This window comes from Micropterus dolomieu, linkage group LG08, assembly GCF_021292245.1.
Source record: "Micropterus dolomieu isolate WLL.071019.BEF.003 ecotype Adirondacks linkage group LG08, ASM2129224v1, whole genome shotgun sequence".
Classification (NCBI taxonomy): domain Eukaryota; kingdom Metazoa; phylum Chordata; class Actinopteri; order Centrarchiformes; family Centrarchidae; genus Micropterus; species Micropterus dolomieu.
Genome location: NC_060157.1, coordinates 8,815,617 through 8,839,977, shown reverse-complemented (window position 1 = coordinate 8,839,977; position 24,361 = coordinate 8,815,617). Strand labels below are relative to the sequence as shown.

The 24,361-nt window shown below is 40.1% G+C and overlaps 1 protein-coding gene across 2 annotated transcripts; it reads left to right on the top strand.

The window, feature by feature from the left end:
* Window positions 1–2,918: 2,918 nt before the first annotated feature.
* prickle3 (prickle homolog 3) lies at window positions 2,919–24,171 on the top strand. Of its 2 annotated transcripts, none has more exons than XM_046056530.1 (11): window positions 2,919–3,104; window positions 9,118–9,197; window positions 16,920–17,103; window positions 17,338–17,451; window positions 19,023–19,160; window positions 19,504–19,707; window positions 20,312–20,498; window positions 21,481–21,813; window positions 21,901–22,194; window positions 22,274–22,660; window positions 22,757–24,171. In XM_046056530.1, exons 1-11 carry the CDS (start codon window positions 3,063–3,065, stop codon window positions 23,215–23,217), a joined length of 2,424 nt encoding a protein of 807 aa, XP_045912486.1. In that variant the 5' UTR covers window positions 2,919–3,062; the 3' UTR covers window positions 23,218–24,171. The 2 variants fall into 2 exon arrangements, with proteins under 2 accessions (XP_045912486.1, XP_045912485.1); XM_046056529.1 differs by having other exon boundaries at window positions 9,115–9,197.
* Window positions 24,172–24,361: the final 190 nt, after the last annotated feature.

The window sequence follows — 24,361 nt, the reverse complement described above, 5'->3', positions numbered from 1 at the left end:
CAGTAGTGTTTTTCCCAGAGTGAAGACTGTATTTCACATGAGCACCGCCACCTCCAGTCATAAAGATGTTGATCTGGCAAGCGCGTACATTTGTTTTGGAAGTGAGTGAAAGAAATAAGTAACAAATTTAGATGTTTTTCTTTTTTGAACACAGCTGTTTGCAGGGTGCATAGCGATGAGGTAATATGTATATGTGGCTATTTAAGAATAATAACTAATATGACCATGGTTAAAAAAAGTTGTTTTTGTACCGTTCATACACCTAGGCCTCGTGTAATGCCTGGTGCACACTAGAGGATTTTCAAATCTTAACTGATTTTTAAAATGTGGGATACCACAAACATAACGACAGAATTAATCATATTTTAATCTTAAGAACGCACACACCCGACGATTCAGTCAAGACACAGGATCACACACACTCACAGAAACTTTCTTGATCAAACGTGACTTCAGACATAAACAAACGTGAAGGCAGACTGTCGTCGTCAGCTAGCTGCACTTTTGTGTGCTATGTTTTGCACAGGAAAACAAAAAATTAAAAATAAAACAGTGGATGAACTGATGATAATTGGTTCTGACCAGGCTCTGCTCGGGATCGCCCACCCAATCGGCCGAATTATCCTCTAGTGTGTGGCCAGCATAAGCCATTTGGTTGTGCAATTTTGTTACGAAAGCTAAAGCATTCCCATCCATCCATCCATCCATCCATCGTCAACCGCTTATCCTGTGTACAGGGTCGCGGGTAAAGCATTCCCTAGTAATGTTATTTCTTCAGTATAAGCCAACAACAAGATATAGCTCAGCAGCAAGGCCATCATAAAATGTTACCTTGTATAACAATTTGCCATAGACTGGAGTGAGACAATAGACGTTTCAGAAAGCTATTGCGATCTCTCTTCTTCTCAATAAAACATCTTGGGTGCGACCTCTCGAGTCAGAATCAAAATAACTGCATCGTCTTCTTTTCAGTTTACAGTGGACACTAGTTTTGATATAAGGCTCTGGTAAGATTAGCTATTTCTATATAGCTATAGCTATAACTATATAGAAATAGCCACTCTTCCCGCTGATGTTCTCGTTTATGTACGTCATATAGAGGCATCAGTATTAAATTAAGACTGTTTCATAACCAGTTAAAATGTCCTTGTAGCTGCTTTAATCACTGTTCTTTAGAGTGCTCCCTGTGTGTTACAGTGCCTTAACGTCTCATTCAAAATAACCAGTTCTTTCATCTTATTCATTTTTATTCCTGACTCCTAAACATTTGAAGTAGTCACTGTTTTTGTACTAGTCAGATTTTAGTCTGCACCTCCATTAACCATCAAACATCATGTCATCCTCCAGTTTCACACATCTACTTTGCTCAGGTTTTTTTCCTTTTATGCATTTGTTACACACTTTTAAGGTGCAGAATATTTTGCTGTTGACATTTATACAGTCCATGAGTACAGTAAAGGTAATGTTTTAAGTACATGTTCTCTTTTGATGAGACAGATAACGAAAAATCCATTTCTAAAGAAAAATGACATTGTTTTGGAATTTTATGATGTGAATATCGCAATTTGAATACTTCCTGTAACTGTTTCCTCTACCCTTTGGTTGTTATTTGTTCAAGTAAAATATCACCTTATCTTTATTATTTTTTCTAACATGCTTTACAACAGTCTGCAGTTTGTAATGTCAAAATTCAAAGCAGCCTTGTTTGGGAAATAAAAGCCATTGTTACTTCAAAGAAAATCTGTATTTGTGGCTTATATTGTACACTAATCTCACTACATAACTGCATGTACTAACATTACTATTTAATAACAGCTTTATTCAACAAGAACTTCATTTGACTGCATATGTTATGAGATATACTGTATTTAAGCTCTCACAGATTGCCACTAGATGGAACCAGACTGTCAGTATCTGAAATGAATTGCTAAATGAAAGGGTTCCTGTCAGCTCAGCTCAGGGAGTAAGAGTTAGTAGGAGTTAACATTGCAAAAACATGAACATAGCTATCATGATGCGTGCTCCAGTGTCTCATCAAGTTGTTGGTGTTCAGATATTATCAGAACCACTGTTTTCACACTCTGCCATCATTTTCACTGACCTGGTGCAGCTTGCATCTGTGATCTCTAATCTCATCTGAAAGTTTTCTATTGCACACTCATATGCATCCTGTCCCCCTCCCACCCTTTCATTTTGAGCTTACAGTGAATTAATGAAAATCCTATCCGACTTTCCGATGCTGCCTTTAAAATGTTAGGCCCACCTATTTCATTTTTGAGACCTGCAGCGGAATGATAATCCTTTGTTTGGGCTCATACTGACTGATTTCAAACTAATTCCCCATGCTGCTGCTGCTGCTGCTGCTGTAGCAACCAGAGTGTAATAAAAACTTTCCCCCAAACACAGCTGTGTTCATATCTCCTCGTCAAAATATTTATTTAGGAATAAATCGGAATGTTTCCAGACACTGCAGATGGATAAAGAAAGACTAAACATGGTCTGAATTTATCGGAGGGATTTATAAAATAGGGTTTGTATGTAACTTCCTTGTAGCCTGGGTGAAACATAGGGCAAACTGTGGGATCGCCTGTGTCCAGGTCCAGGTCTGTGGACGCGGGAGGTAAAGTTGGAGCTTCGTCAAGTTAGCAAGATACTGTGAGGATGTCGGTCAAGCGCACACACCTTCAAAATAAAAGAGTAGACGTTTATCAGTTTGAATTAAAATAATTTGTCATATCTTGACCATTAAAATAATTGTTTGTTTAAGTGTGTTTCTTAATTTGGTTTTTATTTTGTCTCTGCTCAGGAAATATCAAACATAGGTGTTAATGGGTTTTTTTTTACGCTGAAAGCTCCACCGGAAGTCAACTTTTTCAGTTAGGTTAGCTTGTCAGTTGCCAAAGGAGTTAGCTGAGGCGGAAGGAGGAGTCTGTGGCAGTCTGAGGGGGACATCATGTAGTTTAAGACAGACGGTGTGACTTAAAATATTTAGACCTCGGCGTTTCTTCCCTCCGTTTGTTCCCTGGAAAACGCTTTGTCTTCTTTAACATCCAACCAACATCATGTTTCTGCGCGGATCAAAAAAGCGGCGGTCGAACCGCTCGGTAAGTCTATTTAAAGAAAAATACACTTCTTAATGACTTTCACAACTCACTTAACACTCGCTAAACTTTTAATGTAATATCATCTTCTTTGAACACCTTTTCGAAATATGTGTACGGCGTTGAGCCTTTCACTGTATTAGTAGCCTTGAAATGAACCTGTGTAATTAGGCTATTCAAGTTCAACACAGAAAACAGCCCAAGCAGAATTTTGTCCCACCTTCACCTGGCTTTTGTGTCTGTAAATAGTTTGTCTGGTAAAAATCTACCCCCTCTTTTCCTCCACTTGTAATAAATCCTATTGTGATATATTATTACACTGCGTACCAGAAAGTCCTTCGTGCTTTGTTTGTTGAGTCCTCTCAGGCGCCCCAGGTACCGTCAGGAGGGGTTAGACTACGTCATAGGTCTTACCTGAGCAGGTTGGGATGTGGTAGCTGTAACTTGAATATGTTTATTACCTGTGTCCGTTTTTCATTACTAAGATGCAAAGACAAGCAATTGATGCTCTTAAATTATGCTTTGTTGGAATTGTGGAGCTTGTTTTCGGGCAGACAAACAGCTGTGTGGCCATGAAACATCTGGCTATGCAGCACACTTGGACTACATCCAGACAGTGACTGTCAGTCCAACTACAGTCATGCCCAATTACTTGTTGTAAACTTCACATTCAAAGCGGATCAGTCTAATAGATAACCAGACAATAATACCCCTTTCTGAATGTAGCTTGATTCTGTGTTTGTAAGTTTGTATTTAAAATGTGTTAGTATTTCATAGCCTACAGATCCTGCAATTTACATGTAACACATCCTTTGTGTAAGCTCTTTAACAATAGTTAAACACCCTAGACACCTGTTCACCACCAGACCCATACAACAACACTCAAGTATTAATGAATATCATCAATATTTTATGCAACACTCAATTACATCAGCTCTAGAAAAGTGAATTTTTAATCATGTTACAACAGAGATGTTAGATGATGTTGCAAAGTGTGTCTTAAACACTATAGTTGAATCTAAAATTATCTGTAGATTATCAGAGCCGGGAAAAGATTGACCTGCAGTCTATGATATTATAAGATTAGATATCATCTGGGATTTGATACATATTAAATGTCTTCCATTTCCAGCGGCACTAAGTAATATAATTATGTGTATTTGATATATTATTACAGCATATTTAATAATATTATTATTTTTGTACCCAAATTAAATGTAATGTTGTCAATATCACCTATCGTTATTTTCACTGGTTAGACCATAAATACGACAACACTGAATACCATATGCTTCCTACTACCTTTGCTCTACCACAAGGCAGTTATAACTTATATTTCCACAACAGCTTTTAGATTTAGGCTGCATTATAAATTATACTATAATACACAATTTGAGAATAGAAGATTATACAATATGGAGGACAAGACCAGAGCAATATTGGGCTCAATATAAAGCTAATGATCTTCCCTTCGTGTATCTCAGATCATATACTTCTAAAAATATTAATCTTATGCATGTTTAATAGATGCAAAGGTGTACAGAATGAAAACATACTTTATGATTAAAGATGTTGAAGCTATTGTTTTTGAACAGAACCTTTGTTTATGTTATTAGTAACACCTATGCTTTTCCTACTATAACAAGTCAAAAGTTTCTCATCATTTCAAAAGAACTCTTCGGTTACATAAAGTAACTGCTGACACAGCGCTGTCACAGAAAAAGTGTCTGTTTGAACCTCACAATGGCACTTGTATTTGGTAAACCCATCCAGTTGTTAAACAGTGTTGTTTCAGTTGACCTCGGGAGCAGGAAGCAGCGATGCAAAAACCATTAGAGCAGCAAGAAGTGTTGTGCCACAGAGCTGTGGTGGGAGTGTGGTGACGGCTGGCCTGGCCTGCATGCTGTCTGTTTGATCCTGTCCAGTTAGGAGAGGTGCGTCCACTCAGCATGCCAAGGCAGCAAAGGCCCCCGACCTCTGACCCGTTCGTTTTAATGTTTAACTCCTGCACAACCACAACACTGAGGAGAGGAATACCTAAATGGCAATCACTGTCTTCTGTCTCATTTATCTGTCTTATTTTGGTTAATACACTCTTTAGGTTTCACTCATTTAGCATTTAGTACAGGCTTAATGACACAATATAGGTGTATTAATTATCCACACTCTTATTTTATTGTAAGTAATTCCTGACTGAACCAATGCAGTTGCCTTCTGATGTCAGATAACAAAGCTGGCAGACATTCAGTCTGTCCCTTACCTGGTTACACTGTTACTTGGTAGCAAGAAAGGGTTCAAGCAAACCAATGCAGCACCATGTGATTAAACCTTATACCAAAAACAAAGGAGCTGATATGAAAAGTCTGACGCCGGTCTGAGTGTGAGCATGTGAGCTGAAGTGAAATTCTGAATGTATTATTTACTTTACCCACGCTTAGTTTGGAAGAAACTTCCTACCACCGCTCCCATCACATCCTTCACTTGTGGCACAATAGGAAAACATCATTGTTGGGCCACAAACTTGACACATTATCTTCTGCGGAGAACAGAAATGAAACACACGAGTCTGTGTAGCCTTGACGTGTAGGACACTGTCATCATGATAAGGAAACGTGAAACTAACTTGCATCGGCTAAAGTTCAAGGCTGAAAGACTGTCCTATCTGTTTTCATCAAAATACAATCATTAAGGAGTGAAGTAAAAGTAACTGCCTATTTAAATTAACCTCTGTTTTTTCCATCTCATAATCTATGAGCACATGATGTGTTAATTAAAACCAAGTTGACAGATTGTTATGCATATTTAGGTATGCTTACAGATGTGCCCTCCAGATCTCCTGGTTATTTTGTTTTTTAAAATTAATCTAATTGAATGGAGTGTGACCTTGTCAAAGTTGTGCTGAGCATTGTGAAAACTCTCTAGGATGTTCTTTTGTCTTCTGTTTGCACATAATGTGACTAAACATTTCAAGTAAATTTAAAGGCTTTTCTCAGGATTCCTAATCCGTCATTATTTATTATGTCATTATTGTGTCCATGCTTAACTCTTAATTACTCTCTGTCTTTAATTGAGTGAGCGTCCATGCTATGATGTTCAGCATCGTCTGTGGGCTGTCATGATACATCAGACAAATAATATAACTCTCAGAAGAACTTCTTTGTTTTCCAATCAGAAAATTAAGCTCAGTGGCCTGAGGTGGGTGTTTTCAAATTCACTCACTTAACTCACTATCTTAATTTATTGGTAAGATTTTCTTTAGTCATCTGAAATCTAACTATATAAGATTACCCTAACCTGCAGCAAACCCTCATTTATACGTCTAATATCATGTCCACCCTAATACCGAAAATATGTCTAATCTCATGTGTTACATAGCCATCTTTAAGTTAAGTGGTTCAGAACTGTGGGGGTGGCTCTTCATACATTGTAAGCTGTTGGGGTCGAGAGGTTATGTTTAAGCTGACCTCCTCTCTAAGATCACCACCAGATTAAGTCTAGAGGCAATAAGTCATCAGCATCAGCTAGCCTGGAATCTCTTATTAAATGTGTTTTACCAAGAAAGAGAATAAAAACATAATTTCTGGATCTTTTTTCTGTTCATAAATTATGTTGTAAAGAAGTTAATGCTGAGCCCAATCCCCAGAATTGTCCAGTTAAGATTAGGCATAGATGTTTGTGAACTGCACTAAAAAAGTTAGGCTTCACTTAAAAATAGTGGATCAAAGAGTGCATAAAAAGTGACGCTAAAAATATGAATATAGAAAGTGTAATTTCTTCTCTCTATGAATGTCAAGTCAGTAACACCCTGTAGTATCATGAATTGTTATCACTTCAGGTCAGCTAAAGTTTCCAGAAGTGTTTTTATCCTGCAGCTATTTACTTTCATTCTGTGTAATCTTACTAAATGTAATATTTAGGAGTGTAAGCCCTACAGCACTATGAAATGAACGGGCATTTTGTAGCCTATGCCTTGATACCTCAGGAACTCCTCACCTAAGGAAAATAACAACTGAAAGGTCCAGTCACCCAGAAATCACCTGTTCGCTTCATTTAGCCCATTCATTTAGCTTGTCACCTCTCATACCTGGCTCTGTTAACAACAATCAAAAGTGAATCAAAGTGGTGATTAACAAGGTAGCTTGAAGCAAGACAGATCCCAGTGCATACAACACACAGTGATGCATCTAAAATGGCATGTAAATTATAGTTCACCATCATGTGAGACTATTCTTGACTAACTAGTTCATGTTCCTAGAGAACTGGATACAATAATCAGTGCAAATAGCACCAGAACCACGTACAAAATTACTCAAATTGAATAATTTCTAATTTTCAAAACACACAAACATGATATTTTGTTCAAAAGTACAAGAGAGAGCAAACTGCTAATTGCCCCCAGTTCATTTACAGTATCTGCGGTTTCTCAATGCATCAGTAAAGCACTTACCATACCCATACAACAGCCCTCAGATATCAGTGAGATAAGCTAAGCAAACACAGTGTTAAAGTAATCCATTGCAGTTCTTGATTTTGTTCATGAATAACTCTGCATGGGAAAACAGGCTTGGCATGAATACTGATGGTTTAGTGGTTAGAGCGGTTGTCCTCATGAGGTGTGTGTGGTTGGGACCTGAGCAGGTATGCACAGGTACCTTCCCTTACCTTGCTTTGCTCGTTAAACTCTCCAGCGTCTGTGCACGTGCATCTTTATGTGCAGTCTGTTCATGTGTAAGGAGAGAAAACATTGTGTCTGTGTTTGAAAGTAAGTTAAGTTTTGTCTATTTTGACAGCCTAGCCAAAATGGCAGCAATCATGGGGTCTTGCTCTTTTTGACAAAATCCCTTCAGTGGAGAAATAAAATAGCTGATAAAGAGCTAAAAAATACAGATGTATTTTCTCTGTCAATGTTTAGTTCTTACCGCAGAAGATAGGAGAGGTGGCCTAGAATTAAGGCATCAGAGAAAAAGAAAGTGGAGACAAAGTGACTATATGGAGAGGGAAAGGGTGCAGCTCTTATCCTGTGTCTGCTTCCTTCCTCTCATCTCTAAAAAGAGGCCTGTGTCTGCAGACTGTAGTCTTCATGCACACACGCACGCATGCACACACACACACACGCACCCACACACACACACGCTGGGCTGCAGGAACTGAATCAGAAGCAAGATATGAGACAATTTAATGCTAAGCAGTTCAGATGCTGTTGGCTAAGTCAGAATCCATGGCTCAGCACTTTCGGTATAAGGCATTTTTGAAATTAGACTTCCCTGATTATTCGTTATATTATATGTCCCATCACTTACAAAACCTACAGCATAAAATTTTCTTAAAACTCACAGCTGAATAACTCTGGCTGCTGGTCACAAGTAAACAGGTTTACCTCGGCGCTAATTATGTCAAATTCTGGATATCACTTACAGGTGTTTTTGTGTCTGTAGGCAGCTACAGCTTACACCCACTGCAAGATTCACTCTTCATTCCTTATTGCACTGACAACAGGAGCTCCAGTGTTGCAGGAGAGATTACTGAACTCAACGTTCAGCTATAAGAAAATCATGTATATTCATGAAAACATATTTAAGGAACACGGGTGTATTCAGACCAACCCCCAGTTTTGTGATTTTATATACTGTCACTCACAAGCTGTGTGTAATACAACATACAGTATATCTATACAAATGTTACTGTGCAGTCATTCCAATCGTTTATATCTCTGCCAGTTCAAGCACACAGGATTTTCATAAACTGATGTCATTAAGTATACATAGGAAATCTATATACAGCCCATTGTCCGCTCCAAACACCACTGATTTAAAAGCTGAAGCGACTGACTCTAAGTGCATTCTGTTTGTGGCTTCAGTGGAAACAATACTCACTCACTCATAATGTTGATGTTTCTGCAGCCATGTCTAGCAAAGTACGTGACAACTCTGTTGTTTTAAACTGTCTTGTGCCAAACGGTATGAATAGTGCTCCATGGGAAATAATGTAAGCTGAAGTGAGTTTGTGTTTTCAGCAGGAGGAAGAGGACCCAGACAGAGGGCAGCCCTGTATGCGCTGTGGAGACCAGTGCCCCGGCTTCCGTGTCCATGGCTGGAGGTATGAACCATAGGGCTCTTAAACATTGTCAGCGCTGCCTGTTGCCTTAGCAGGAAATGTTTGCCTCATACTTTGTATTCACTTTTGGTCGAGTTACACTCTCTCCTGCTGCTTTTTGGATCTTGTACAACCTCAGATAATAACCAACTAACTAAAATGAAGGCTTTTAACAAAATACATGACACCATAACAATTTGAATGTAATTTTGTGCACAGAAACAGAAGAACTTTTATTCAAACTGTATTCTTTTAAACAGCAGCTATTATATATATTACCAATATTTCTAATAACATGAAGACAGTTAACATCCCCCCAGCAGAGACATTTTATTTCATTGGCTGTCAGATATGGTGTTTGCAGCTATCAGCACAGACGAAATTTGACTGCTTCTGATTTATTAACCAGACATACTGTAAAGACATATTTTGTTTTATGGGTGTACATAAAAGTGTAATGAGTAGATATACATGTGTAAGAATCGATAGTTCAGAAGTCAAACTGTGTGCGTTTCGATATGCCTTAGGAAAGACAATAACATTGCTACGTACGGAAATCAGCTTAACTGGGATCTGTGTACACAATTACATTTATTTATTTATCTGACACTTTTATCCATAGCAACTTACAATTGCTATATGTATGTCAGAGGTTGAAGGCCTCTTGAGCAACTAGGGGTTAAGTGTCCTGCTCAGGGACACATTGAGTGAATCCTGCTCAGGGACACATTGAATTGAACCCTGGTCTCTCACACCAAAGGCATGTGTCTAATCCACTACACCATCACCACCCCCAATGCGTGCAGATTGATACATTAAAAGACAACAAACATGACCCACTCAGGGCACCACATGATAGTCACACAGCCAATCAGCCTTGCTGACTCCGGGGTCATAAAGAATCAGAGCTAGTGAGTGCCATTAAGCCCTGACATCTGCAACAGAAGCAGCTGCATTTAGTTTGAGTTGACTCTGTCTTCATGGGTAAACAGAAGCACTGCAGAGCAGCAGGATTACCGATAGTCAACAAGTGCTGTATCTTTGCGCTCCGGCAATTTAAACTTAAGACCCATTCTTATGTCATTGCAGTATTTGTCATTTTCTATACTGAAAATAGGGCCATATGGTGTATTCACACACCAGGGGGCTTTCAAGGTGAAAAGCATTGTGTTGCTTGAAACAGCAGATCATTTTCTTTAGCGCAGCATCAACTGAGTGTTCACCTGGGACAGGTTTTTATGGACACAAGGCAAGCTCCACTCAGCAAAAGGATGAGCGTGTCATAGGATGTATATTGTGCTTAGAGATTGGCGGAGTTTGTGAAGCAAAAAGACTTCTTGCAATTCTTACGTTTTAAATTGAGACACAAGCCACTTTAAATATATGTGACCCTCCATACTTCTTAACCTATTTGTTCAGGAGTTTTTAACTATTGTCAAACGCTCTCCTGAACAGCAGTTTATTTTATTTTCTTAAGCACGTTTTTGCGTGCTTTCATTTGAGCCCCCTTTTCTTTTCTCTCTCTCCTTTAGTCCTTTAGTGAATATCCAGCTGGTTGGGTCTCTTGGTTAGTCTAATCCTGTCAATCACTCTAATACGATTAAGCCTTACTGCCGCGATAGTAACCCTCTCGACCACTTCATACCTCCCTCTGTCTCCCCCTTTCTCTGTTCCACTGCTGTTTTCCCTTTTCGAATGTGACATTTGTATTTCATTAATTATAGAAGAAGCAAAGAGTCAATCGCTTGCAAGGAAGCTGTATGATCCAGATTATAAATTTCATTTTTCCAAGTACATTGTGTTTAGTAGTTCCAGATTCTAAGGCTGTAGAGTACAAACATCCAAGTTTGACGCACAGCTAGATGAATGAAAAAGATTTATTTCTAGTTATGAAGGCTGCATTCACAGTCCCAGATGTGGCACTGCATGGCTGAGGCTGACTGTGGCTCGGTGATCGAGAGAATAAAACAAAAGGCACAGGAATGCGTGCTTCATGTAACTAAAAGACTGTAATTTTATCTTTTAGCTTTTTTTCAGTTCTGTTCCCTCTATTCAGGTCAAGACAAAAGCTTAGAAGTTAGGATGTAATCTAAAACATGTGCGCTGCTCTCTACCTACAGCCACACTCTGGTATAAGTCTGGCCCCTGTACATATCGATCTATTTACAGTATGTTTAATCTGTGTATAATTAACATAATGCTGTGATTTATGGAAAATTTTCAGTTATGCATTTGGCTAGAGGACAGATCTGAAATGACATTTAGGGGAGGTAACAAAGGGAAATGTCTTGTTGAGACGTTTGTAGTCTCTTAGCCGATCCAGGAGAATGACGAACATGAAAGTGATTCAATGATTGAGATTTATTGGGGTCAGTTTTTAAGACCCCAGAGTCATTTGCTAATTGCATCTTCCTTAATAACCAATTTAGAGTCACACCTTCCCTGATGGAGAAGATCATCCAAGTGAGCACAGACTTAGCTTGTGGCGCTCGCTGAGAGGGAAGTGATCCATCTTCATCCTGAGCTTTCCCAGACAGACCTTAAACTGAGTTGGGGGGCAGATGGTGCTTCCGCTGCCCAGCAGCGAGCGAATTGAGTTACTTTTGACCCACAGGTCCCCACCATGCTTCAAAAGTGTTCAAAGTCGCCATTGCTATTAGTCTGGGAGGCCATGCGGCAATTACTCAGTCGCTAATTAGTGGCAGAGAGTTATAGGACAAGGCCCATCTGTTTCTTAAAATCAGATCTAAGGAGGGCTTCACTGGGCCCCACTGCAGTCAACATCAGTTATAGATTATTACATCAGCAGCACATATTTAAAGCAGAGGATTATGGTTATGGCTGCTTCACTGGATTCCCCACCAGCTTTTATATTTATATACTGACTTACAATGTATCTGTGGTCTAGATTGGCTGTGTGAAAGTTAGTTGTCTAAAAAACTGCATTATGGTAGAGCTGCAAGTTAACTAATGATTATTTTCATTATTGATGAATCATTTTGTCTGTAAAACATGGAAGCAAATAGTGCTATTTCCCATAGCAAAAGGTGATTAGGTGATGAAAAGGTGATGAAAATGTTTTATCTGACCAACAGTCCAAAACAAAAAATATATTCAGGTTACTATCATACAGAACAAAGAAATCAAACAAAACTTGACATTTTAAAAGCTTGAACCAGAGAATATTTCCTTTAAAACTCAATGAAACAATATCAAAATAATTGCAGATATTTTTTTTTCAATTGACAAATTAATAAACTGTCTTATCTTTTGCAGCTCTACATTGTGGCTATCAGAGCTAAGCCGTGTTCCTGACTCTGATGTTGGAGTTGGAGTTAAATTTACGAGGCATAAACACAATGAAAAAACAGAAATAAAAGAAGATAAATGAATAATGAAGAATCAAAGCATTCTGGGTCTTCTCTAGCAGAAGTATCCTTACTGATATTCATCCTGAGTGATTGACCAAAGTCAGATGAGCTGGCCTGAATTCAGAGATCTGTCGTGACTTCGCTAAGACTTAGAGTCACGCTGCCTGCTTGATATTTCACCAGGGACACTTTGTCGTGATGCGTGCCCATCTTGTTCACATAATATGACAAATACTGCACAGCACAGCATTGCTCATTGGCTCAAAATCTGCTCCACTTTTTTCTATGATTAATAACTGCATCAAAGCAACAACCATCTGTCGTGAATCAGCTACAGCAGTCTGGTCTGAGGAGAAAAGGCACAGCGAGTTTATACTTTTACACTTGGATGTTTCATATCTTCAAAGGCAGCGTGAGTAAATTGGCGGGCGTAATTGAAATGTGTAAGTGAATGCATGTGTACTTAGCTTATCTTTTTAAGTACATTTAAAAATCACGTGGGCATGTGTGTACCTTGAGAGCTGTGTTTGTATTTTCTGCAGTGTGGAGCCTTTTGTTTGAGCGCGCTGTCAACACGGAGGAGGGTGGGAGTCGGGGGTGGCGGGGACATTGAAAAGAGCCGAGCAGACAGAGAAATGACCACATGGAAAGGAGCTGCCATAGAATATCAGGCTCTTACTGAGAGACAGGCTGACAGGCAGGCAGTAGTCGGCGCCTATTGGATGCAAACCTTCACAGTTACAGTGGAACAGACGTCTGGAAGGGACGACGTCAACAGGCCAACCTGGACTAATTTGTCATGATTGCAGCAGGTACTGAAGAAACCATATTTTACTGTCTATCGGCATTAGAGGGACTAGAAACTCAAACAGTCATTACATTGGGAGATGTGGGTAGACAGGAGGGTTTTGTGTGTGTGTTTACATGATGATTCTTGTGTTTCATAGGCTGACTTTATGTTGTTTTGTATACTTATCTGTGTGGACCTTAGGCGCAGAACATGACGTCAAGTAGTGTGCTTTTCTCACCTCTTCTGCACACAGTTGGCTGCCTTTAATGTATCAAGAGGGCTATATGCTATCTTCACGGTTATTTCATTTAAAGATGTAGAAGAAGCTTTTTCAGCCAAAGCTAATGAAGGCTGTTAGATTTCCTCAAGTTCAAATGAGTTTATTTCAGCTCCATAAAGTCACAATGTTTATTTTTTATTTAATTTTTCCATCTAATACTCTGTCAGCATGACAGAGCTGTACTCCCGGCAGATAAAGTTAATTTAATTATTATCTAATTATGTAGTTTATTATCTACTGTGAGTGGATTATCTATATCCAGTAAACATACATACACACACACACACGCACGTAGTAAACGTCAACAACATTAACAGCACCAGCTGTACCAACAGTCTCAGTAACAATGTTTTGGTCCATTAAAGAAATAATTGAGGCAGATTGTCGATTCCTGTCTAACAGACAGCTAGTTGTAGATTCAGTATAATGCAGTTCCCTTGGATTTCTTGTTTCTTGACAACACAGTTTGGTTACACACAGATGTTGTACAGAATTTTAGTATTCCTTAATTGATTACAGTTGTCTATGCATATTTATTGACACCCTTGGCTTGCACTCAAGCTCCTGGGTGTTCTGCCCCAATGAAATTTGGGGAACTACAGGGACTGCAGCTGACAGTTAGTTTAATTCAATTAATTTGACAATTATTTTATCAACTAATTGTTTTGTGTATGAAATGCCCAATGCTCAAGGTGACGTTTTCATATGAATTGTTTTGTTCGACTAACAGTCAACCCAAAGGTATTAAATTTACAGTGATATAAAACAGCAGAAAATGCGCACATTTGAAGAGTTGGACAGTGCAGATGTTTTACAATTCTGATTTAAAAATAACTTGAACGATAAATTAAATATAAATATAGTTACGGATTTCTGTAAACCAGCTCTCCTTTTTACAGCAGGCTGGTAAATCATATATTTTACCATTTACAAAACTGAACAGTGAAGAGACGACTACCTAGTCATAGTCGTAGCTATTCTTGGTCAATAAGTTTCCATCTGGACAATCAAAGTATATTTGTGGATTTTCCCTAATTTGGAACATTATAGTAATTGTTTGACCTCAGCACCACATGTGGTACATACATGTAGCCAGAGGGGACAAAGCCTAGTTGTATTACATCAGAGGCTTGTAACTCAAGTAATTGAACAGGACAGGGCTCAACACAGCAGCGGATGGTAAATTGCAGTGTTGCAAAACCCTTCAGCAGAGTGGGCTGCTTTGAAGTTTACTGAAGTCACGATTAAACCACCTCTTGCATTAGCAAAATAATAAGAAATAAAATGTTTTGGAAAAGCATTCCCTTTTTCATACTATCACTCTTCAGTATACTATACTGTGGCGGAGCTGATTTACTCCTTTGTGGATTCAGTATTTTGTCTGTTGTATATGTAGAAGAATATTTAAATGTTTTGGCATGTGCACAAACCAGTCTTTGGTGAAACTCTGTCCTTATAGCAAGCTATCAGAAAAACAGCCTGCATAAAGAGAGACATGATTTGAGACTATCCTGCATTCTTCCATACCCCAAAATCATTCAAATTGGCACTAAGTCATGCCCCAATTAAGGTAGGTTGCATGTGAGGGTTGGCACCCACTGGTGATTAAATCCCTGTTACAAATGCTTTTATCATGTGGAGGCTGGTGGTGTGGGGGTAGAGTACTGGTGGGGTGAGACCGGGTGCATCTCCCATCTGTCCCATCATGCCAGGTCCCGGCTGTTTCCTCCTACCCTCTTACATAGGCATGTGTGTCACGGTACCCCTCCCCTTTTGCTAACACACACACACGCAAATACAGCTGGGGTCAGATTCGTGCCAACATGGCTTAGCTTAAGCTGACTTACTGTGTTTACTAACACTTATATTAGTTCTACCTGCTTGGCGACCATGGCCATATAAGGTGCCAGTACAGGACAGCTGCATGTTACAAGCATATATTGGTCTGGGCCTGAGAAAAAGAACTGGGATCACATAATAACATTTATTTTCTCTGTTTTGTCAACTCCTTAAGAATTAACTTGTGTTGGGTAAGGAGAGTGGAGCACATTCAATCTGACATGCAGCAATTACTGGCGACTGCTAACATTTCAAAGAAGGTAGATTTTTAGATGATTAGAAGAGGAGCTCTCATGCAGTTTACAAGCAGCTGTGTTTGTGTGCTAGCTTTTTGGTTGTGTTTGGGGGGGAGTGGGGGGGGTTCTGGAATAAAGCAGCTTTGTGCCTTGTGAACTTGAGCCACAAGTGCCAGCTGGCAGGCTGTTATGCAATTGCAACAGAGATACACGCATGCAATACACGCTGCATATGGCCACATTGTCGCATCCACACACATAAGTGACACCCACGCCTCACTGTCACCCGGGGGCACTTTAATGTGACTCCACCGGTCCCACACACAGGCACACCCTGCACCAGACTGAATGTGATGAGGAGTCAAACGACAAGATGAGGTGTAATACGAGGCTGAGGGAGATTATTGCTCCCATCTTCACTTCCCTCACTCTATTTCCCCTGGGACTTAGAGCCAGGCTTATGTATGTGACCTCATTTCCTGCTTGTTTGGTAGTAGTTTGTTTGGGATGTGCTGGGCCTGATGCAGATCTGATGAGATGTTGGTGGAAGGTGGGTATTAAGTGGATTGTCCGACACCCAAATAACATCTGTGATGAGACTGAGTTGACTCCAGTTGAGTTAATGCATAAACACTACACACTATACATAAACTGCTTTGATGATTTTTAGTTCTGAATGTTGTGTGAAGTTTTGAATTTGTTTTCAATGATGTGTAGATTGTGCTTTTGTGTCCCAGTGTGACAACTGTTGCATTGTTTGTTTGTGAAATGTTTGTGAAATAATTTTTCCAATGTTTCCAACGCAAAGTGTGTTCATAAATAATTAAATCACAAAAACTGTGGGAGTGTCCGTATCAATGTGATGTAAAGAGAGTTGGTACTTTAAGAACCCTGTTGTTTGGGTTTGTTTTAGGAGCAGTATTACCTTGGTTCAAAAATCAACTGAACCTGTTGGCAATTAAATAAACATTTTTTATATATTTTCTTTAAATTTCTGTTTGTCAGATGATACCATAAAAGAAAGACTGATGCAAAGTGTTGAGTTAAATATCAACGCTAGTTTGCGCCTTAGTACCTCATGCACACGGAGAACCCACCTGTGATATTTCTTGAAACATCTGACATTTGATCAGCTTTGGCTTGTGTTGTAAATCAGTAAAAAAGAAAAGTCCCCAGGGATGAAGCCCATAGCTGCCCTTGTCTCTACAGGAAGATCTGTGTACACTGCAAGTGTGTGCGAGAGGAGCATGCTGTTCGCTCAGTGCCGGACCAGCTGGAAAAGATGATGACAAAGCTAGTGTCAGACTTCCAGAGACACTCCATCTCCGACGACGACTCAGGCTGCGCCTCCGAGGAGTATGCATGGGTCCCACCTGGGCTCAAGCCCGAACAGGTAACAATCAGGGTGCAGAGCAGACACAGAGTCGAGACAAAAATTAATGCTACACATGCACGCTTCCACTTGGACATGTTCGTACACACACTCAAACAATTTGATAACTATGGGAAAAAATATTCAGCCTTTTTGATTTATGACTGCAGTTGAATAAATAGCTCTGTAAATGAGTAAAGTGCTGTCTGTACTCTGTCACTGCCTTTATGTGAACACACTTGTCTCCACATACAGGTATACCAGTATTTTAGCTGCTTGCCAGAGGACAGGGTGCCTTATGTTAACAGTCCAGGGGAAAGATACCGAATCAAACAACTGCTGCACCAGCTTCCAGCCCACGACAGTGAGGTAACATCGCTGTGACTCTGACTTTGGCTTCCCTCCTGGTGTATTATATTAGTGTGATAACATGCCAAATACATACATTCCTTCAGTCTGCTAAGTTCATCATAAAATAATAAATCACAATACAATTATACCTTGTTATTATTGATTCTGAGCCTTCAACATCCTCAGATGATGCCACTTCTGGATGTTCTTTATATTTCCAAAAATTTGTTTTAATGTCAGGAAATCTAGTCAGTCAGTTGTGGCTGTGAAGGAATTTTAGGGGTACTAGGACAAAGGTTTCCCCAGGTCATGACAGGTATGTAGATAGGCCAGTCTCTCCTCTCTTGGTTGGCTGACTGAAGCAGCTGTCTTGATAAGGATGCACTGCTCTCAATTTGTTAGGTAACCCAAGGTCGAGATTATCTTTATTTTGTTTCGTTACAGACAGACTGCAGAGCCAGTACTGGCTCTCTGTAGAAAGTGTTGCATGTGGCTTGAATGACACACAATGTGACTTATGTTAACGTAGGTAAGCATTTGTGTCTTGTTTTGAACCAATATCCAATAGAATCATCACACATATGTATAGAATAATATCCTTATTTGGACACTTTGTGCATACTGTAGGTTTAGGAAGAAAAATATCCCCAGACAGGAAGTATTCTTCAGATTGGTTTTAGTGCTACACTGTATCCATATCCCTGTATGCCGTTACCTTTCTTACTGGCAGGGCTTGTTTTGCAAGACATTGTGAGTTTTCCAGAGACCTTATTTCTAGAGAGAAGACACATGGCTCATTTTATTTGGCTACCCACTATTATATCCCGTCTTTTACCTTTAAGTGTCATTTGCAGTTGTTTATGGTGATTTATTTTGAAATGTCTGTATCGTACCAATCACTGTAATATATAATGAGGCTCTGATTGCTGGAAGTGCATATATTATGTAATGCATTTGTTTTAATAACAGAGTTTATTTGAAGCACATACCTCAATTAATTCATTAAGACCCTCCAGATCAGTTTTGCTTCTCTGTTGCCTCAGTTTTTACAGAAACTGGTAATATATTTTTAAAAATAATTTACAGCCTCTGACTCTGTCATTGCTCACCCTGCAGAATGAGGAGCCAGCCTAAATATTCTCAGTCTATTCTGCTAAGACAGCCTGTTCTAAGACAACAGGTTAGATGGCTCTGCCTATTTCTCCCTACAGGCAACTCTTGCTTATAATGTTCACTTTTATAATTAATGAGTTCATGTCATGACAATGATTCTGTTATATGGATTTTCAATTCAATTGGGCTTTATTGGCATGCAAAACAGACATTTACATTGCCAAAGCAAGTGGGAATTAAAAACATGGATATAAACATGTTTTTCACGGTTTTGTTCTTTTTTTTCCTCTGTGTTTCTCTATATTTTTAATGTACCACCCAATAGTTAGTAAAATGTAATGACTTATCAGGACCTGCTTGAAAACAAAATAATGCATCTCGTGACAGATTTAGTTCATTGTACTGAACCTAAGAGGTAAATGAGGGTTAGAAATGTTTTTAATACGTCAACAAGAATGTCTTTGTGTTTCTTGCAGCCCCAGTACTGTAACTCTCTGGACGAGGAGGAGAAGAAGGAGCTGCGTTTGTTCAGTCAGCAGAGGAAAAGAGAAAACTTGGGCAAGGGCGTCGTCAGACTCTTCCCAGTAACTATGACAGGAGCCATCTGCCAGCAGGTAGAGCCACATTTTTATTTTATGTTTAAAATAATTTCCCTCATGATTCCCTAATGAAGCAGGCCAATATAAAGCTCAAAACAACAAGTGCAACCTGCAAGTGAAAGCATATTAAAACACATCAGAGCCATGCACATGACTTTCTTTTTAGACTGGAGGAAGTTCAGGTGCAAGTAAATGCAGGCATAGCTCAGGGGCTCCAGCACACTGGGATTTAACGATTACAGGGCTGTATAAGCAAATTGCTGTTCGACCTGCAGCGTTCACCATTTGTTAAAGGATATACCGTCTAACTTCCTTCCCTCTGCACCACGCCCCCACCCCAACCTATCTATTTTTCCAGTGTGGTAGACAGATCTGCGGTGGAGACATAGCCGTGTTTGCCAGTCGGGCAGGACACGGCAGCTGCTGGCACCCTCAGTGTTTCCAGTGTGCCTCCTGCAGTGAGCTGCTGGTCGATCTGATCTACTTCTACCAGGACGGACAGATCTACTGCGGCCGGCACCACGCTGAGAGGCTCAAGCCCCGCTGCCAGGCCTGCGACGAGGTGACTGTCTCACCAAGATCCCCAACCTTTCAAATATGCAGTGTTATGCAGCAGGTCTCTAAAAGCTAAGTGTAGCTTCAGTGTACCCTGTTAAAATATCTTCCACCTTTATGTTTCCTTTCTTTCTCTCTCTCTACTGTGAAGTATCCACTGAAGGCGACATGTTTTGAAAACACCTTAAAAGAACAAATCAGAAAATGTTGTGAGTGAGTTGTGTAAGACATGAGGTTAGTTCTGTGTAGAAAGATCCTTTAATGTACCCTCACATGAATCATCAGGCCCTGTTTCACCATTGCTGTATTTTTTTCATTTGCCTTATCAGTGTATAGAGGGGTATATTTTTTTGAATAGCCTCTCGGTGTGACTTAAGAGATTAGTTGACATAGTACTAATGGATCTGGCACGACTGACCCACAAGAGTTTGTCAAACCCAGAGGATGGCTGAGCCCACAACAGGGCACAGATTTCCGATCTTGTTAACCCAAATTCTCAGTACTTATTTTTATGACCGTGATTTGTTTACTTCTGCACCCATGACATCATCACTGCTGTGCTGAGTGACCTCTCTGTCTCCCTCTCTTTTTCTGTTGTCTCTCAATCTCAGATTATTCTGGCAGATGAATGTACGGAGGCAGAAGGAAGATATTGGCACATGAAGCATTTCTGTTGTTTTGAGTGCGAGGCTGCGCTGGGCGGCCAGCGTTACATCATGAGAGAGAGTCGACCATACTGCTGCTCCTGCTATGAGTCCCTGTATGCAGAGTACTGCGATACCTGTGGAGAACACATAGGTACTGAATTAAATCTGAAGAAATTTCTATGCAGTTAACAGCCATTATCAGGCAGTAGACAAAGATTTTCTTCTAAATCTTTGGTAACACTTAACTTTAAGTTACTCTTATTAAGCATTTTATAAGCAGTAGATAAAACACTCAATAAATAGTTTATAAAATTAAAAATGTAGCTAGAAGCAGATCTGACATTTTATGTTTACTATTTGTCTAAAATTACAACTTCTCCTATGAAGACATTTATTTTATTACTATATTATTATTAATAATTTGTTTATTACAGTGTGGTATAAACTGTTTATTAAATGTTTATATACTATTTATAAATGCTAAATAAGGGGACTTAAAGTTAAGTGTTCGCATTTCTTAGTTATTGAGAAATATTTTATTTTAATCAGTGGTAAATTTAAATAAAGTCTCTTCCAGATGTGAAACTCATTATGTAAATGCTCTGCCAGTTTTACATGTTGGTCCAATGTCTGATTAAGTGCCTGACACTTTCACGTAGAAGTCACTACAGTAATCTTACTTGGTAGGAATTAGTAAGATTCGTAATCAGATCTGTAAAACTTGGCTTGTCTGAAGTCTGAAATGAATGCTGTTAGCTTAATGTTAAGGCCACAGCAGCACAAGGTTAAGCATGCACACAGACACATCAAATTATCATCTGTTTTACACAACAAAAGTAAGAGCAATTTAATAACCCGGGAGCACTGCGAATAAGCAATTTTTAAGATCATGTCAGATCAGTCTATGAAAATGACTTTTACCCCCTCATGGTTGCAAAAGAGGTTTTTAAAATAACCTGCATACTATTCACACATACATATACAGTAATATTTAGTCCAGCTGTCTCCCTCCTTGTATTTTACATTTTTATACATGCCGACAGCATGGATGAAGTTAGGAATATCCAACAAAATGCAAACAAATTGCAGCTGACACATATGAGATGTGCAATCATGAAATAATTTCCTCTCAGGTATCGACCAGGGCCAGATGACATACGAGGGTCAACACTGGCACGCTGTGGAGTCGTGTTTCTGCTGCGCCCGCTGTAAACTACCTCTGCTGGGGCTTCCCTTCCTACCTCGAGCGGGACTCATCTTCTGCTCCAGATCCTGCTCGCTGGGCGAGGACCCCGATAACTCAGACTCCTGTGACTCTGCGCTGCAGATTGGACCAGTTCAGCATAGACCATGTGGGACAGCTGAGAAACACCAACAGTGCGGTTCTCCACTTCAGCCAATAGAGGGCATCAAACTCCCTATAACTCCTGCAAAAGACTGCATTCATACTGCAGTGGAAAACAAAGGTGATGTTATGTAGGTCGCATTGCCAAGAAATGACCCTGTATGATAAAACATTTTGGAGACAAATGTATTTGCTCTGCTTTTCTCAGGTGTCCACTGCACTGCTCCAGTTCAAAATGGAGTTTCTTCACCCAGTGGTCATCCTCATCCAAGAGGCTCCTACTCACCTCTTCCCCACATTCATCTAGGAAATGGCTTGGGTCCGTCTTGGCCCAGTGACCTTCCACATTACAGTTTACTGCCAGGGGACTGTGGTATCAAACCTCCTGTCGGTGGTGGAGAGCTAAATGGAAATACTGGACTAACTGGTCTTAGTTCAAGAGGAACCACTACTGCTAAAGACTGCCGGAATTGGGTGGAAAGGACGAATCAAGTTATGCAAGGTATCATTAATTACTCCTAAAATACCGTGGTATCGATAATAAGTGTATAATCTCACCTTACTCTGTTTTCTCCCTACAGTGTTTCCTCCTCAGAACAACTCACATGTGAACCACCTCACTTCACTTGACTCGCCTCCCCTCCTGCCCAATAACCCATCCTCCCTCCCACCTCCTTTGCCCCTTAAATCTCGTGACTTGATGCCCCAGGAGTCACCCCCACCAAACCTCCCCCCACCAGAGGACAAACCCTCTGATTCTCCACCCCCGCTGTCTCGCAGTGGCACAGCGAGGGTCAGCTTCAGAGAACCAATCAGCAGCAGCTACTCCGTTGACGAGGATGAAGATGAGAATGAGGAGGAGCTACAAGGTGGCGAAGAAAACCAGCAGGAAAAAGATGGGGTGGAGGGAGGTTTCGGAAGCAGGTTACATCTACAGAAAGGCATCCCACCACAGATGGATCTGCTGGGTAAGAAAAATGCCTTTACAGAGTTGAATATTACGTCATGTGAAACTTGGGAATAGAGTTAATTTTGTTTTTGTCACAATTCCTATTCCCAATCAGATGGATCCTCATATCACCAGCGGAGTCTGCGACGAGGCTGGAGCCGCTGCCGTTTCCCCTCCGACCCTGCTCTACACCCGGGAGGAGAGAGGCGCTCCCAACGATCGCGACCCGACCGGCCTCGGCTGGACGCCCTGGAGCGGAGAGGCGAGAAAGACAGGGACAACAGGGGCGCCACCAAAGCCTCCTCACTGACCTCCCAGCCAGCCCAGTACAAACATGAAGATTCCTGTTCTACCTGCACTTCATCCTCTGACTCAGAGGAAGAGGGATACTTCCTGGGACAGCCCATACCTCTGCCCCCGCAGCTCCGAAAGCAGCAGCCTGAGGAGGGCAAAGACAGAGAGGGAGAAGAGAAGAGGGAGGTGCAGAGAGACTGGGGACTGAGAGGCAGCATACGGCGGAGACGAGCTCAAAGTCTTGGTGCGAAGGATAAAGATAAAAACTGTGCTATCTCCTAACCCCTAACAACCAGCAACATCAAAACACAGCATGTTATTTTCTAAATTATGGTGCACAAGAAGAACTAATGGCCCTTCATTACTCTGCTGTTTATCAGTTTTATGATGGTGGTGTAGTGTTAAATCCAAACACACATGTGCAGACTTTTCCAAAAGCGGACCACAGCTATTGTTCTTGACACACTACTTAGCAAGCACAGTAAACCTCAGAGAAGTCACTACTTTAGCTCTATGGTATTGACCTCTCATTGTTTGACTTTGAGATGTTACCGTGTAGAAAATGGTGTATGAATCATGTGATTAGTGATGAATGTGGAGTGATTATTTGGTAACATTTATGTATGGAGTATATTTTAACATGCAAGAGAGGACTCACAGCAGTGATGTAGTTTCTACCACAAACTGCCGTGGCCCTGAAGTGAAATGTTACTGCTTTTTAACAATACTTGTCATTTACATATGCAAACCTACAGCGGCACGTTTGACCAGTAACTGACAGCAGATTCCTCCATCATGCTTTGTAAAAGGAATATTAAATACATCTTATTTTTAACTCTGTAACCATTTTCCGGTGCTCCTATGTGCAAATGTGTTACAGTTATGAATACTAAATGGCCAATTATTATGGGATGGAGTATAATGACTTCTTACTGTGGTAGTTTTATGCTTTGAAAATCAAAAGGATTGTTAAAGACACAAAGGTGAATTTGAGTGAATTTTGGAGGTGAAGTTTGTAGCGTGTGTTGTATAGGCCAAACTAAATACTGCAAAGTCATGTCTTAAGTCAATAAGAAACACTTTTATGCCTCTATTGTCATTTATTTTTATATACTTGGTGTAGGTCACTGTTTTTCCTTGTTTTATTTCGGGTAAAAGGAAGAGATCATAATGATATTTTCTGTTTCTCTGATTGTGTGAGACAATTTTATAGTAATATTAAATTTGTCTAAATTGTTTGTCTTACTGTGTACTTTATTCCACACTTGACACACACTCCGCACAGACCTTTGAACTGCTGAAAGTGTGTCAGCACATACTGTAGCTGAATTACGATACCAGCAAACAGAGAGTGCTTATCATCAAGCAAGCAACAGAAAACAATGGCAGGCTCATGTGACCAAAGAAGTCCAGTTTATGTCCTTGA

Excerpts from the sequence above, each read along its gene's own strand:
- prickle3 (XM_046056529.1), top strand. The coding sequence starts at position 3,063 with ATGTTTCTGCGCGGATCAAAAAAGCGGCGGTCGAACCGCTCG. Across the intron at positions 17,104-17,337 it reads CTGGGCTCAAGCCCGAACAG|GTATACCAGTATTTTAGCTG; the intron begins GTAACAATCAGG and ends CTCCACATACAG. Across the intron at positions 22,195-22,273 it reads GACGAATCAAGTTATGCAAG|TGTTTCCTCCTCAGAACAAC; the intron begins GTATCATTAATT and ends TTCTCCCTACAG.